The 14589-nt window shown below is 40.0% G+C and overlaps 1 protein-coding gene across 1 annotated transcript in view; it reads right to left on the reverse strand.

Annotated features, from left to right (window-relative positions):
* The window catches only part of LOC118586908 (39S ribosomal protein L33, mitochondrial-like), a 104123-nt gene extending 89696 nt beyond the window's left edge, over nucleotides 1-14427 (reverse strand). Inside the window, exon 1 of the mRNA XM_036192355.1 lies at nucleotides 14348-14427. Within this exon, the coding sequence (XP_036048248.1) occupies nucleotides 14348-14427 (80 nt within the window). The remainder of the gene's footprint in view (nucleotides 1-14347) is intronic.
* Between the last annotated feature and the right edge of the window lie 162 nt (nucleotides 14428-14589).

Here is a 14589-nt window from a genome sequence, read left to right on the forward strand (position 1 = left end):
ATTTTTCCCACTAAATTTCACATAATTTTTTTTTGCTTAATGAGGCAATATTTTAAAATTTGTTTCATTGAGAATAAAACATTGCTCACTTATTTGACTAATACAGCCTGATCAAAATTACATATATTTATGCATGTAGACTCAGAAATTTATTTATATTTATATTATATAGTACAAATTGAATCAACCTGTGAAAGCAGAATTAAATTCTTAAGTTTTGAAAATCATTCATTCATGATTAATTATATACACACAATTTAGTATTTCAAATTAGTGACATATTATTAACTTGTCTATTGACTTAGACTTTAAACATTTCTCAGAGAATTAAAAAGATAGTTACATGCTATGAGGTCTTTTGTGTTATATTGAATATCTTAATGTGTATTTAGAACAAAACAATATATTCATTTACAGAGTTCCTTTCAATTGTCTAATTGTAGAGCTAATAGAAATAGTTCCTTTTAAAATATGCATGTTTAAGATCTTACAAGATATTTTGGTGGTTGAGAATATAGACTTCTCTTGTAGACATCTGCGTGTGTGTGTGACAAAAAGAGGAAAGAGAAAGAGAGAGTAGGAAGAGGACAATGGTGCCTGCTGTAACTCTCCTGCATAATTGTTTTTCTTTCAAAATGGATCTAGAATTCAAAGACTGATGGTAGAATAAGATTTGGAGTATAAGAGGCAGATGCAATGGTGGCAGAGTGGGAGGGGATCATGTCAAAAGAAGCTTTATAAAGCTTTCTGTGAGACTTAAGAACAGTCAGGCCTAAAGATCAGAATTCTCAGTCTTCTTTCATACATCTGCAAAACACTGGACTTTACAACATTTAAAGATGAAACTAAGGGAACTGCAAACTGTTCCCTGAGACAGAGCCTGCCAGCACCCGACTGGAATAACAGGTGAATCTTCATCCTCATACCCAAACACCCCAAACCCTAGGCTTTGGGCCCAGAGGCACAACCCTGTGCCCCAAATCCCATATACCCCACAGACCCTGTAACCCAAGCCCCACCACTCCAAATCTCACCAACCCTCTGAGACTGCAACTGTTCCCTGAGACAGAGCCTGCCAGAACAAAACTAGACTAAGAAGCCAGCTGGCAGGCAGACCTTCTGTAGACAGGTCAGACTACCACCATCTACCACACAGTAAGACTGCAGCTGCACCCTGAGACAGAGCCTACTAGCACCAGTTGGACTAAGAGCTACTCCCTAAGACAAAAAGTCCATCAGCATCTACTAGATCAAGAGCTCCCACTGGATCAACAGTATCAATCAAATCAAGATAGGCTCCCTCAGACACAGACACCACTTGCACCAAGTGGATAAAGAGATGGGTAGACGCCTGTGCAAAAATACAGTCAACAACAGAAAAACCAATATGACTCTATCAGAACCTATATCAGCAATACCTGAACATCCCAACACAGAAGAAACAGAAGATATCTACAATAAAATGACTTTAAGAAGATATTAGAGATCTTAATAGAGGAAATAAAAAATTCCCCTAAAGAAATTGAGGAAAAGTAAAAAGAAAAAAAAAAATGGGAAGAAATCAGTAAATCCCTTGAAAGCCAAGAGAAAGCAATTAAACAAGTGAGGGAAAGAGTTAAACATTTCAAAACTGAAATGGAGTCAATAAAGAAGACACAAACTGAGGTAATGCTGGAAGTGGAAAATCTGAGTAAATGAACAAGAAATACAGATGCAAGTATAACCAACAGAATGCAAGAGATGAAAGAGGAGATCTCTGGTGTTGAAGATACAGTAGAAGAAATAGATTCATCAGTCAGAGAAAACACTAAAACCAACAAAGTCATGACCCAAAATGCACAGGGAATTTGGGACACCATGAAATGACCAAACTTAAGAATAATAGGGATAAAAGAAGGAGAGGAATACCAACTCAGAGGCACAGAAAATATATTCAAGAAAATCATAGAAGAAAACTTTCCCAACCTAAAGAAGGAAATGTTTATAAAAATACAAGAAGGTTACAGAATACCAAATAGACTGGATCCAAAATAAATCCCCTCACCACATAATAATCAAACCACTAAACATACAGAATAAAGAAAAAAAATATTAAGAGCTGCAAAGGAAAAAGGCCAAGTAACATATAAAGGCCCTGTGTTTGCTGTTTCAGTCTCTGAAGTTTATATGCACACCAATCATGTTGACTTTGATGGTCTTTTGTTCTTCATGTCCTTCACTCCCTGTAGTTCTTACCAATTCCCCTTCTGCTATTTTCCCTGAACTCTGAGGATAAGGAGACATTCTCCTTGGGGTATAACATCTTGGTATGAATCATTGTATTTCTACCCACATGCTTCAGGGGAAGCTTTTCTGGGGTAGTGGCACTATGGCAAGTAGTCTGCCAAAAAACTGGAGATAAGAGTAGTGGGTTAGTGCTGTGGATATCGCTCTGTGTAAATAAAGTTCTGATTGGCCAGTGGCCAGGCAGGAAGTATAGGCGGGACAAGAGAGAAGAGAATTCTGGGAAGTAGAAGGTTGGAGAGAGACACTGCCAGCTGCCGCCATGAGAAGCAACGTGTAAAGACACTGGTAAGCCACAAGCCATGTGGCAAAGTATAGACTAACAGAAATGGGTTAATTTAAGATAGAAGAAGTAGATAACAAGAAGCCTGCCACGGCCATACAGTTTGTAAGCAATATAAGTTTCTGTGTGCTTTCTTGGTTGGGTCTGAGCGACTGTGAGACTGGCAGGTAAGAGAGATTTGTCCTGACTGGGCCAGGCAGGAAAACTCTAACTACAAATGGCGCCCAATGTGTTGGCAAGAGTTTCCACCTAAAACCTGAGAAAAAAGATTCTAAAACAGAGCTAAAAATAGCTTCCTAATTGTCTCTCTCAAGTTAGCGGCAGCCTGCCGGTTTGAGCTACTATGGCAGGTTCCTGGCGTGTGTGTCTGACCTGCAGTGTGGTGGGAATGAGGAATCTATAAGCGACACTTTACTCTGCTGCATGGTGGATTTAGCCTTTGCTAGTTTAAAAAAAAAAAAAAAGTTTCTGGGCTATGCGCTGCTTTAATAGAACTGCTTCTGATAGTTGATGGTACACATGGCTCCAGACCCAGAGCTGTCGGCAAACTGTACCACTGCCATGTTGGGAAGCTGAGGTGGGCGGAGCCACCAGCCACAGCGGCATTTCAGTTTTACAAAGATGGATATTACACAGAGAATCTGGTTTGCCTTGTCTTTGGGATTTTTAACTGCAGAAAAAGATTTGATCATAAATGCTGTTCAGTTAAACAAACATGTAAATTTTAAAGGTACCTTGACTTCAAATTTTGGATATAAGGATATGTTGCTTTGGAAAAGAGTCTCTGCTTTTGTTTCCACAGAAAGCCAGAGGCTGTGGATTTGTTCCAGATTAAGATACATCAGGTTTGATCAGCCAAGACCACCTGAAAGGTCTCCAATGACACCATGGCCCAGATGATCTGACATCCAGAATGGTTTCAAGGCAACTGGCTCAGAGGTTCACTCTAATAGACTACTCCATAATCCTAAAATTTTCTTTGCGTCCCCATAAGATAAAGCACCCCTCTCCAGCAGGAAGTAGTAAGAAAAACTATGCCCTTCTCTAAACCCAGATATATTGCTAAAAGAAAAGGTTAAGAGATTCTTGTGTCCCAAATCAGAAGAGCCCTCTGGTGTGGGACAGAGAAAAACCAATATATTTATTTAAATTGCGTTGATTATAAATGCGATCTCTTTCTAAAGATAAAAAGGGGATATGATATAGCTATAATAGGATGAAGGGTAGATTAGGGAACTTACTTCTAAAGAACAACAACTTGTTTAAAATGTTTTACATGGTATAGATTTTAGTCTATTGATACAAACTTAAAGTTAATTTTGTTATACTATGTGTATATTTCTACTCATATTTAAGGTATTATGTTTGTATAGCTCATTTAAAATTGTAATGGACAATTAAAAATAGGTTAATAATTAATCATCTGTGATAATCATACTCATAGCCATGTTAGTTAAGTCTTCTAGGTATACATAGAGATATTTCAGATAGATAGTAATCTTCAAATACTTCAAAGACCTTCAGAATATGGCATTTAAAATATTTTTAAAATTTAGACTTTCTGGACAGTGAGACATGTATGTTCCTGGCAGCACCGATTTACTTCAGAGAGGAAGATGGGCATTGAAGACACTTCATATCTTATCTTCACCTTGGCAAAAATAGCCATTTGGACAAGAAACTGTTCTTGCCTGGACTGCTTGATTGACTGGACATGCAGGACCCATAGAAAGGTGACCACTAAACTTTGCTTGACAAAATGGTCCTTGATGGTCCTGCTTCGCAGAGGAAACTGCCAGACATTCTACAGGACACTGAGAGAAGTGACCAAGAGACTCTAGCCCTGTGGGCTGAAGACAAATGCCCCAACATTACAAAGGAACATTAGGTGACTGTTCAGGCTGCCAGCTGTCTCTGTCTATCCTGCAAGACTCCCGAAAGTTGCTTGCATCCTTTTCCTGGTTCTCAGGTAATATTATATCCTTCTGAGGTCTTTGATGTGGTTGAAGACTAGATAGTTATAATTTCCTCAGTTATGATACAAGATAAGTTAGGTATAAAACCTTAAACTCACAAATATAAGATAGATAGGATATCTTCTTTAATATTGTAATTCTTGCTTGATAATTATTTTGTTATATGTAATTGTACTATGTAAAAGTTAAAACCTTCCTTAAAAAAAAAAAGAAAAGGGGAAGTGCTGTGGATATCGCTCTGTGTAAATAAAGTTCTGATTGGCCAGTGGCCAGGCAGGAAGTATAGGCGGGACAAGAGAGAAGAGAATTCTGGGAAGTAGAAGGTTGGAGAGAGACACTGCCAGCTGCCGCCATGAGAAGCAACGTGTAAAGACACTGGTAAGCCACAAGCCATGTGGCAAAGTATAGACTAACAGAAATAGGTTAATTTAAGATAGAAGAAGTAGATAACAAGCAGCCTGCCACGGCCATACAGTTTGTAAGCAATATAAGTTTCTGTGTGCTTTCTTGGTTGGGTCTGAGCGACTGTGAGACTGGCAGGTAAGAGAGATTTGTCCTGACTGGGCCAGGCAGGAAAACTCTAACTACAGGTTAGATTTGGAGGAAGGAAAGGAGAGTGAAGATCTCTAGTTAGCCTAACTACTTTTCTGGTCAGAGTCATAAAACATTTTCTCAATCTTTACTTTTCAAATTACATTACATTAAAGGATACATTCATAGAATAAGACCAACTATTAAAATGGTCAGTAGAACCATCATGATAATGGAGGGGAATAAAAGAGTAAAAAGAAAATGATTACATAAAACTTGAATCTTGTGTGTCTGGTCATAAATTGTCAGTTTGTACTAACATTTTATATAAATTTATACATTTCTCAAACAAACCAAAAAGTTCTACGATCAGAATTACAGTGACTGCATAACTGCCAGTAAATGTAATCATCAAGCTATTAAATAACATTTTATAATCCAGCTTATTTAAGAATTCACAAATACATAGACAGAACATGGCAGTCTCCAAATCTCTTCCATGAGACTAGTAGTTATCTTTTTTAGTGATTTTATTGATTCAATAACCACACTTTTAGCCTATCATTTCTATAGCCCCCCTTTTTCTTTTCAGAACAAGACTCCTGAATCTATTTTACTTTGTTCAGCTTTTCCCCTGACCATGACCAATATGAATTTGTAACCAACCCCCCCCCCCCAAATGATGACAAACATCCATAACCTACCAAATGACCAAAAATCACCCACTCCACCTTTTGGAAATATGGGTATTATATTCTTAAAATTACTCCTTCTTGTCTGGGTGATAGCATCTTTAGGGAACACTGAGAAAATTGAGATAGTTGCCAACTCCTGGGGAAACTAGCTGTAACAATTATTGTATGGTCTCTGTGTAATGGGAAAGTATAGAGCTTATCTGAAATCCTGGCTAGAGTAATCTCTGAGGTTGAACTATCTTAACTAGCACCTTTGAAGTTGTTTTGGATATATAATGTTGAGAAAACTGCAACAGAGGACTTCTGAGGTGCTGGATCACCTGGGCTACTTGTTTTCATTGGTGTCTGGTCCTCTTTTTTCTGAAAACACACATACTTTTAAAGGTAACATATATATCTGTAATAACACAAGAATGAAATGTACAGTGTACAAGTCAGCTAAATATTTTTTGTTGTATGTTTGATCAGGTAAAAGGTTTATGATTATTATGTGGTGAGGGGATTTTCTTTTGGATCCAGTCTACTTGCATATGAAATTCCTGTTTGTTTACTCAGATTTTCCACTTCCAGTATTACCTCAATTTGTGTTTTCTTTATTGACTCCATTTCAGTTTTGAAATGTTTAACTCTTTCCCTCATTTGTTTAATTGCTTTCTTTTGGCTTTCAAGGGATTTACTGAATACTTCCTTTTTTTTTTTAACTTTTCCTCAATTTTAGGGGAATTTTTCATTTACTCTTTTAAGATCTCTAATATCTCCTTAGAGTCATTTTATGGTAGATATCTTCTGTTTCTTCAGTGTTGGGTCTTGCTGATACAGGTTCTGATGGAGCCACATTGGTTTTTCTGTTGTTGACTGTATTTTTGCATAGGCATTTACCCATCTCTTTATCCACTTGGTGCAAGTGGTGTCTATGTCTGTGGGAGATTCCCTTGGTTTGATTGATACTCTTGATCCAGTGGGAGCTCTTTGTCTAGACAATGTTGATGGACTTCTTGTCTTAGTGAGTAGCTCTTAGTCCAACTGGCGCTAGTAGGCTCTGTCTCAGGGTGTAGCTGCAGTCTTACCATGTGGTAGATGGTTGTAGTCTGACCTGTCTACAGAAGGTCTGACTGCCAACTGACTTCTTAGTCCATTTGGGTTCTGGACAGGCTCTGTATCAGAGAACAGTTTAAGACTTGGAGGGTGGGTGGGATTTGGGGGATCTGGGGCTTGGTTTACAGGGTCTGACGGAGGATGGTTGTAGTCTGTCCTGTGTGCAGGAGGTCTGCCTGCCAACTGGCCTGAAACTGGAACTGTAATGTGTGGGGGTGTAGGGGCACAGGTTTGTGCCCCTGGCCCCAAAGCCTAGGTGCTGGGATGTTTGGGTATGAGGATAAAGAGTCACGTCTTTGTCCAGTCAGGTACTGGCAGGCTGTCTCTGCCTGTTTGTTTTCTGAGAGACATAAATGGGGTGGATCTATATGAGAAGGGAGGTGGAGAGGAACTTGGAAGTATAAAGGGAAACTGTAATTAAGATATATTATATGAAAAAATTTTATTTTTAATAACAGCAAAAAAGGAAAAATTCTGATTTTATCCCTTTGGTGTTATAGTAAATTTTTTAAATTCTAAACTATGACAGGAATATAAAACAAAATGATGTTGACTATCAAATTTCTGATTGAAGTCTGAGAGGTTATTTATTTTTAATGGCATTCTTTCTGAAAGCTTGACAGTACTCATGTTTTCTCTACATACTTATTTAATCTTGCCCTTACCAACTGGCTCCTCATCTGCCATAGACAATGGTAATTATAACTGTTTTTCTCCAGATTTCAGTGACAAAATATTTTTGTTTTCATTACAATCAGACAGTTCCCTTTTACTCAGTTTATCAATTTTATATCAAACATGACTAAATACAGAAGGCATTTGACAGTAATAACTGAAAAGCTTCCATGTACACAACAATGTAGTAACTATTGCAGATAAGACATGGCTCAAACTATTATAAAGCCTATGACTTCCTAGAAAACAGATACAGATATGACCTATTCACATAGGACAGTGGCAGATGTTATAGTAGAAGGAGATGTGAGACAGCTCTATGTCAGAAACAAAGATATTTTAATTTAGACAGAAATAGCCAGGATCACTTCTCAGTGATTTGAGCTTTATAATGTATTTTTTCTTTCTATCTTTTTATTGATTCTTTGTGGACTTCTCATCATGCATCCTGATCCCTCTCATCTCCCTGTCCCATTGATTCTGCCCACTTCCCTTGCAACCTCCCCAAAATCTCAAGATTTAAAAGCAAAATCAAAAATTAAAGCAACAAAACAAAATAAAAAAAAAAAAAAGTCTTGGTGTGGAAGCTATAGTGTGGCCTGGTGAACCACATAATACACCCTTTATATATCTTTTCTCAAAAGTGTTCATTGCAGTTAGTCATTGGTCTAGTTCAAGGTCTCTGCTACATTATGGATACCGGGCTCTCATTGGGACTCCTCTTTGATATCCTATTCTTTTCTTGTGTCATGGAGATACTGTAGCTTTGGATCTGTAGGTCTGGCATCTTCACATGCTCTAGAAGTTCATAGATGAGGTAAATGTTGACATGGGCTACTTCTCCAGTACTGGCATGATTTCTTGATCTGCAGTCAAATGCTCTACCACTGAGCTATACCCCCACGCCCTGGCATGATTTCTTATTAGAGTTTCTATTGCTGTAAAAAGACACCATGATCACAGCAACTATCACAGAGAAAAAACATTTGTTTATGGTGCTTGCTTACCATTAAGAGATCTAGTCTATTATCATGGGATGTGGTGGCATTCAGGCAGACATGGTGCTGGAGAGCTAGTTGAAACTTCTATATCTCGAAGTCAACAGGATGTAATCTGTCTCACTGGGAATGTCTCCAGCATTTATGAGACCTCCAAGTCTGCCTCCACAGTGATATACTTCCTCCAACGAGGCCACACTTCCTAATAATGCCACTTCCAGTGAGTTTATGGGGGCCAATTATATTCAAACTACCACACTCAACTACCTCACGCAATGTAGCAGATGGCTACAGTATGAGAACTGCAGCCAATTCTCATAACTTCAAGGTGGCCTCTCCTTAGTTCCCTCCAATAAGGTCAGCTCTGGTGCTGACTTTAGCTGCCCAAGCAAGGTGAAATACCCATTCTCTCATGTGCTGAAGCTGATGATGGGCAGGACCAGTTCTTCCCTTCTTGTGGCCTACTCTCTTACCTACAGCAGATGGCAAGGAGTGAGGGGAAGAAGGCTATTTCTTTCCTCACTTATGCCACTACATGGCAGGTGAAGAAGGCAAGGTCAGTCCTCTTATGCAACCAGGGCCAGCTCATCTGCACCCTGCCAACAGGGTCAGCTCTATTGTCCTACCCAGGTGGGTGAGGTGCAGGGCCTGTTTTCCCAAGTGCTGCTGCCAGTGAGGGACAGTGCCAACTCTCCCATTCTCATGAACTCAGGGCCAGCTCTCCCACCCACCACAGGTGAGGAGCAGTGGGAGATAGGGGATTATTTCTTCCTCTCCCTTATGATAGATTAAGGATGGGTCCAGACCACCTGAACCCATGTCACGGGGAGTCAGCTCTACTGTGCTTCCTGGGCCAGGTGTAGGGCCCATTCTCCCAAGTGTTGTAGCCAGTGAGGGACAGGATCAGTTTTTCTGCTCTTATGACACAAAGGCCAGCTTATTCTACCTGCAGTTGTGAGGGTTGAGGGACTAGGGGCAAGGAGGCTATTTCTCCTTTGCCCAGGTGACTATATGACAGACCATGGGGCTAGCTCTCCCATACTTATATCTTTAGGGCCAGTTTACTCACATCCTCTGCCATCAGGAATAGTTCTACTATATTTCCCTGGGGAGGTGCAGGGCCTGCTCACTAGCATGCAAGTGCTATAGTTGGTGAGGGGTAAGGACAATTTTCTTTAGTGTTGCAGCCAGTGAGGTGTGGGGACAACTCTATGCCTCCCTATCCTCATTGCTTTTGGTCATAACAGGAGACATTCACATCAACAGACATGGTCCCTGGCAGTGTACCTGGTACAGATAACACCACGACCCTGGGTCATGTCACTCAGGTCTGTATGGGCCAAGCAGTGGCTCAACCTTCTAACACTAACCTGGCCCTAGGTGTTGGCTCTGGCCCTTGGTATTGACATGTCCCTTTGTGGCACTAAAGGCCATTGACATCAATACAGATTCCAATGGTAGTTGGACAATGGGCCCAGACATGGTATTTGGCAGCAGCCTACAACTGGATGTCACTATGGTGCCAGCTGGAAGTGCAGATCACTCAGATTGGCATGGACCCAATAACAGCATGGCCCTTGAAACTCCACATGGCCCCAGGTTTGGGCATATGCATAGCCTTGGATGGCAACACAGACCACAGATAATAGCACAGACTCAGGCTATGGTAAGAATGGACCCAGACTGAAGCTGAAAGTTTTTTTGTGTCCTGCCCAGTCTGCAGCCACCCAGACCCAAGTAAACAAACAGAGGCTTATATTAATTAAAACTGCTCAGGCATTACCTCACACTTACTACTGGCTAGCTCTTACACTAAAACATGGCTCATTTCTGTTCATCTATATGTTGCCCTGTATTCCCATGGCTTTACCTGTGTACCATTACATGCTGCTCTCTAGGTGTAGGCTGGCATCTCCTGACTCAGCCTTCCTCTTCCCAGAATTTTCCTTGTCTGCTTATCCTGCCTATACTTCCTGCCTGGCTACTGGCCACTCAGTATTTTATTTATCGACCAATCAGAGCAACATATATTCACAGCACACAGAATGACATTCCACAGCACTTCCCATGTTCTCCTGGCAGCACCAATTTACTTCAAAGAGAAAGATGGGCATCAAAGATACTCCATATGGAGTTTATCTTCTTTTTGGCAAAAATAGCCATTTGAGCAAGAAACTGTGCTTGCTGGGACTGCTTGACAAAACATATTGACAGGACATGTAGGACCAATAGGAAGGTGATCACTGAACTTTGCAAAGAGAGATGGTCATTTAGGGTTCTGCTTTGCAGAAAAAAAACAAAAACAAACAAACAACTGCTAGACATTCTACAGGACACAGAGAGAAGCAACTGAGAGACTCTAGGCTGTAGGCTGAAGAATGAATGCCCCAACATTAAGAAGAATTAAATTTTTGGAAGTTGCTTACAATGCTCTTCCTCTTTACTAAGGTAATCTTATATCCTTCTGGGGTCTTTGATATAGTTGAAGACTAGATAATTACAATTATAATTTTCCTTAGTCATGATAAAAGATAAATTACATATAAAACTTTAGACTCACAGATATAGGATAGATAGAGTATATTCTTTAATTTTGCCAAATACAAATAGACTAGATATTATAACTATGATTCTTGCTTGATAACTGTTCTAGTATATGTAATTTTACTATGTTAAAGTTAAAACCTTCCTTTTTGATTAGACAGAAAAGGAGAAGTGCTGTGGAATGTCGTTCTGTATGCTGTGAATGTGTGTTGCTCTGATTGGTTGATAAATAAAATGCTGATTGGACAATAGCCAAGCAGGAAGTATAGGTGGGGTAAGCAGACAAGGAGACTTCTGGGAAGAGGAAGTCTGAATCAGAAGTCACCAGCCAGATACAGAGGAAAGGAAGCAAGATGACAAGTCAGAAGTAAGAAAAGGTACCAAGGCATCTGGTTAAACATAAATAAGAATTATGGGTTAATTTAAGAGTAAGAGCAGTGTAGTTGGAGTTTTCCTGCCTGGCCCACAGTCTAGGACAAATCTCTCTTACCCGCCAGTCCCACAGTCACTCAGACCCAACCAAGTAAACACATAGAAACTTACATTGCTTACAAACTGTATGGCTGTGGCAGGCTTCTTGTCATCTACTTCTTCTATCTTAAATTAACCCGTTTCTGTTAGTCTATACTTTGCCACATGGCCTGTGGCTTACCGGTGTCTTTACATGTTGCTTCTCATGGCAGCGGCTGGCAGTGTCTCTCTCCAGTCTTCTACTTCCCAGAATTCTCTACTCTCTTGTCCCGCCTATACTTCCTGCCTGGCCACTGGCAAATCAGAACTTTATTTACACAGAGCAATATCCACAGCACTTCCCCTTTTCTTTTTTTTTTTTTAAGGAAGGTTTTAACTTTTACATAGTACAATTACATATAACAAAACAATTATCAAGCAAGAATTACGGTTATAATATTAAAGATATCCTATCTATCTTATATTTGTGAGTCTAAGGTTTTATATCTAACTTATCTTTTATCATAATTGAGGAAATTATAACTATCTAGTCTTCAACCACATCAAAGACCTCAGAAAGATATAATATTACCTGAGAACCGGGAGAAGGATGCAAGCATTTTTCGGGAGTCTTGCAAGAGTAGACAGAGACAGCTGGCAGCCTGAACAGTCACCTAATGTTCCTTTGTAAAGTTGGGGCATTTGTCTTCAGCCCACAGGGCTAGAGTCTCTTGGTCACTTCTCTCAGTGTCCTGTAGAATCTCTGGCAGTTTCCTCTGCAAAGCAGGAACCTGAAGGACCATTTTGTCAAGCAAAGTTTAGTGGTCACCTTTCTATGGGTCCTGCATGTCCAGTTGATCAAGCAGTCCAGGCAAGAACAGTTTCTTGCCCAAATGGCTATTTTTGCAAAGGTGAAGATAAGATATGAAGTGTCTTCAATGCCCATCCTCCTCTCTGAAGTAAATTGGTGCTGCCAGGAGCAGATATGTCTCACTGTCCAGAAAGTCTAAATTTTAAAAGTATTTTAAATGCCATATTCTGTAGATCTTTGAAGTATTTGAAGAATACCTATCTGTCTGAAATATCTCTATGTATACCTAGAAGACATAACTAACATGGCTACGAGTATGATTATCATAGATGACTAATTATTAATCTATTTTTAATTATCCATTGCAATTTAAATGAGCTATACAAACATAATACCTTAAACATGAGTAGAAATATGCACACAGTATAACAAAATTAAATTTAAGTTTGTAACAAAAGACTAAAGTCTATACCAATGTAAAACATTTTAAACAAGTTGTTGCTCTTTAGAAGTAAGTTCCTTAATCTACCCTTTTATCCTGTTATATCTATATTATATCCCCTCTTCTTCTTTAGGAAGAGATCGCATTTATAATCAACCTGCTTTAAAGAAAAATATTGGTTTTTCTCTGTCCCACACCAGAGGGCTCTTCTGATTTGGGACACTAGTATCTCTTAACCTTTTCTTTTAGCAATAAGTCTGGGTTTAGAGAAGGAGTGAGCCAATTCCATCTCCAAAGCCAGCTTGATAATTTTGGGAATATGGGCATAGTTTTTCTTACTACTTCCTGCTGGAGGGGGGTGCTGTATGTTATGGGGATACAAAGAAAATTTTAGCATTATAGAGTAGTCCATTAGGGTGAACCTCTGAGCCAGTTGCCTTGAAATCATTCTGGATGTCGGATCATCTGGGCCATGGTGTCATTGGAGACCTTTCAGGGGGTCTTGGGTGATCAAACCTGATGTATCTTGGTCTGGAACAAATCCACAGCCTCTGGCTTTCTGTGGAAACAAAAGCAGAGACTCCTTTCCAAAGCAACATATCCTTATATCCAAAATTTGAAGTCAAGGTACCTTTAAAATTTACATATTTGTTTAACTCAACAGCTTTTACGATCAAATCTTTTTCTGCAGTTAAAAATCCCAAAGACAACATAAACCAGATTATCTGTGTAATATCCATCTTTGTAAGACTGAAAAGCCGCTGTGGCTGCCGGCTCCACCCACCTCAGCTTCCCAACATGGCGGTGGTACAGTTTACTGCCAGCTCTGGGTCTGGAGCCATGTGTACCATCAACTATCAGAAGCAGTTCTATCAAAGCAGTGCATAGCACAGAAACTTTTTTTTTTTTTTTTTAACTTGTAAAGGCTAAATCTACCATGCAGCAGAGTAAAGTGCCCCTTGTAGATTCTTCATTCCCGCCACACTGCAGGTCAGACACACATGCCAGGAACCCGCCATAGTAGCTCAAACCGGTAGGCTGCCACTAACTTGAGAGAGACAACTAGGAAGCTGTTTTTAGCTCCATTTAGAATCTTTTTTCTCAGGTTTTAGGTGGAAACTCTTGCAAACACGTTGGGTGCCATTTGTAGTTGGAGAGCTTCTCTCCAGGTTTCACCAAGCCCCTGCGGTCCCACAACCCATGTATAAAATAATCATACAAACACTTATATTGCTTACAAAGTGTATGGCTATGGCAGGCTTCTTGTCATCTACTTCTTCTATCTTAAATTAACCTGTTTCTGTTAGTCTATACTTTGCCACATGGCCTGTGGCTTACCGGTGTCTTTACATGTTGCTTCTCATGGCAGTGGCTGGCAGTGTCTCTCTCCAGTCTTCTACTTCCCAGAATTCTCTACTCTCTTGTCCCGCCTATACTTCCTGCCTGGCCACTGGCCAATCAGAACTTTATTTACACAGAGCAATATCCACAGCAGAGCAGGTCAGTAATAAGCCTGAGCTAATGGCTAAGCAGTTATAATTAATATAAACCTCTGTGTGTTTACTTGGAGGATGCGAGTGGCAGAGATTTGTTCTGACTGCCAGCCAGCGGGGACACAGGAATACTTCCAACTACACCAGACATGGTCCTCGGCAACTGTCCAGAGCAGGTGTCATTTTGGCCCTAGCTGGCATGGCAGATAGACCAGATCAGCATGGTCCCAGTGGCATGTGACCTCTAAATGTCAACATGTCCCTAGGTAGCAGTTCAGACACAGGGCATCTGTTCAGCTTTTGATGTTAACAG

The sequence above is a fragment of the Onychomys torridus genome, chromosome 7 (assembly GCF_903995425.1).
Source record: "Onychomys torridus chromosome 7, mOncTor1.1, whole genome shotgun sequence".
NCBI classification, from domain to species: Eukaryota; Metazoa; Chordata; class Mammalia; order Rodentia; family Cricetidae; genus Onychomys; species Onychomys torridus.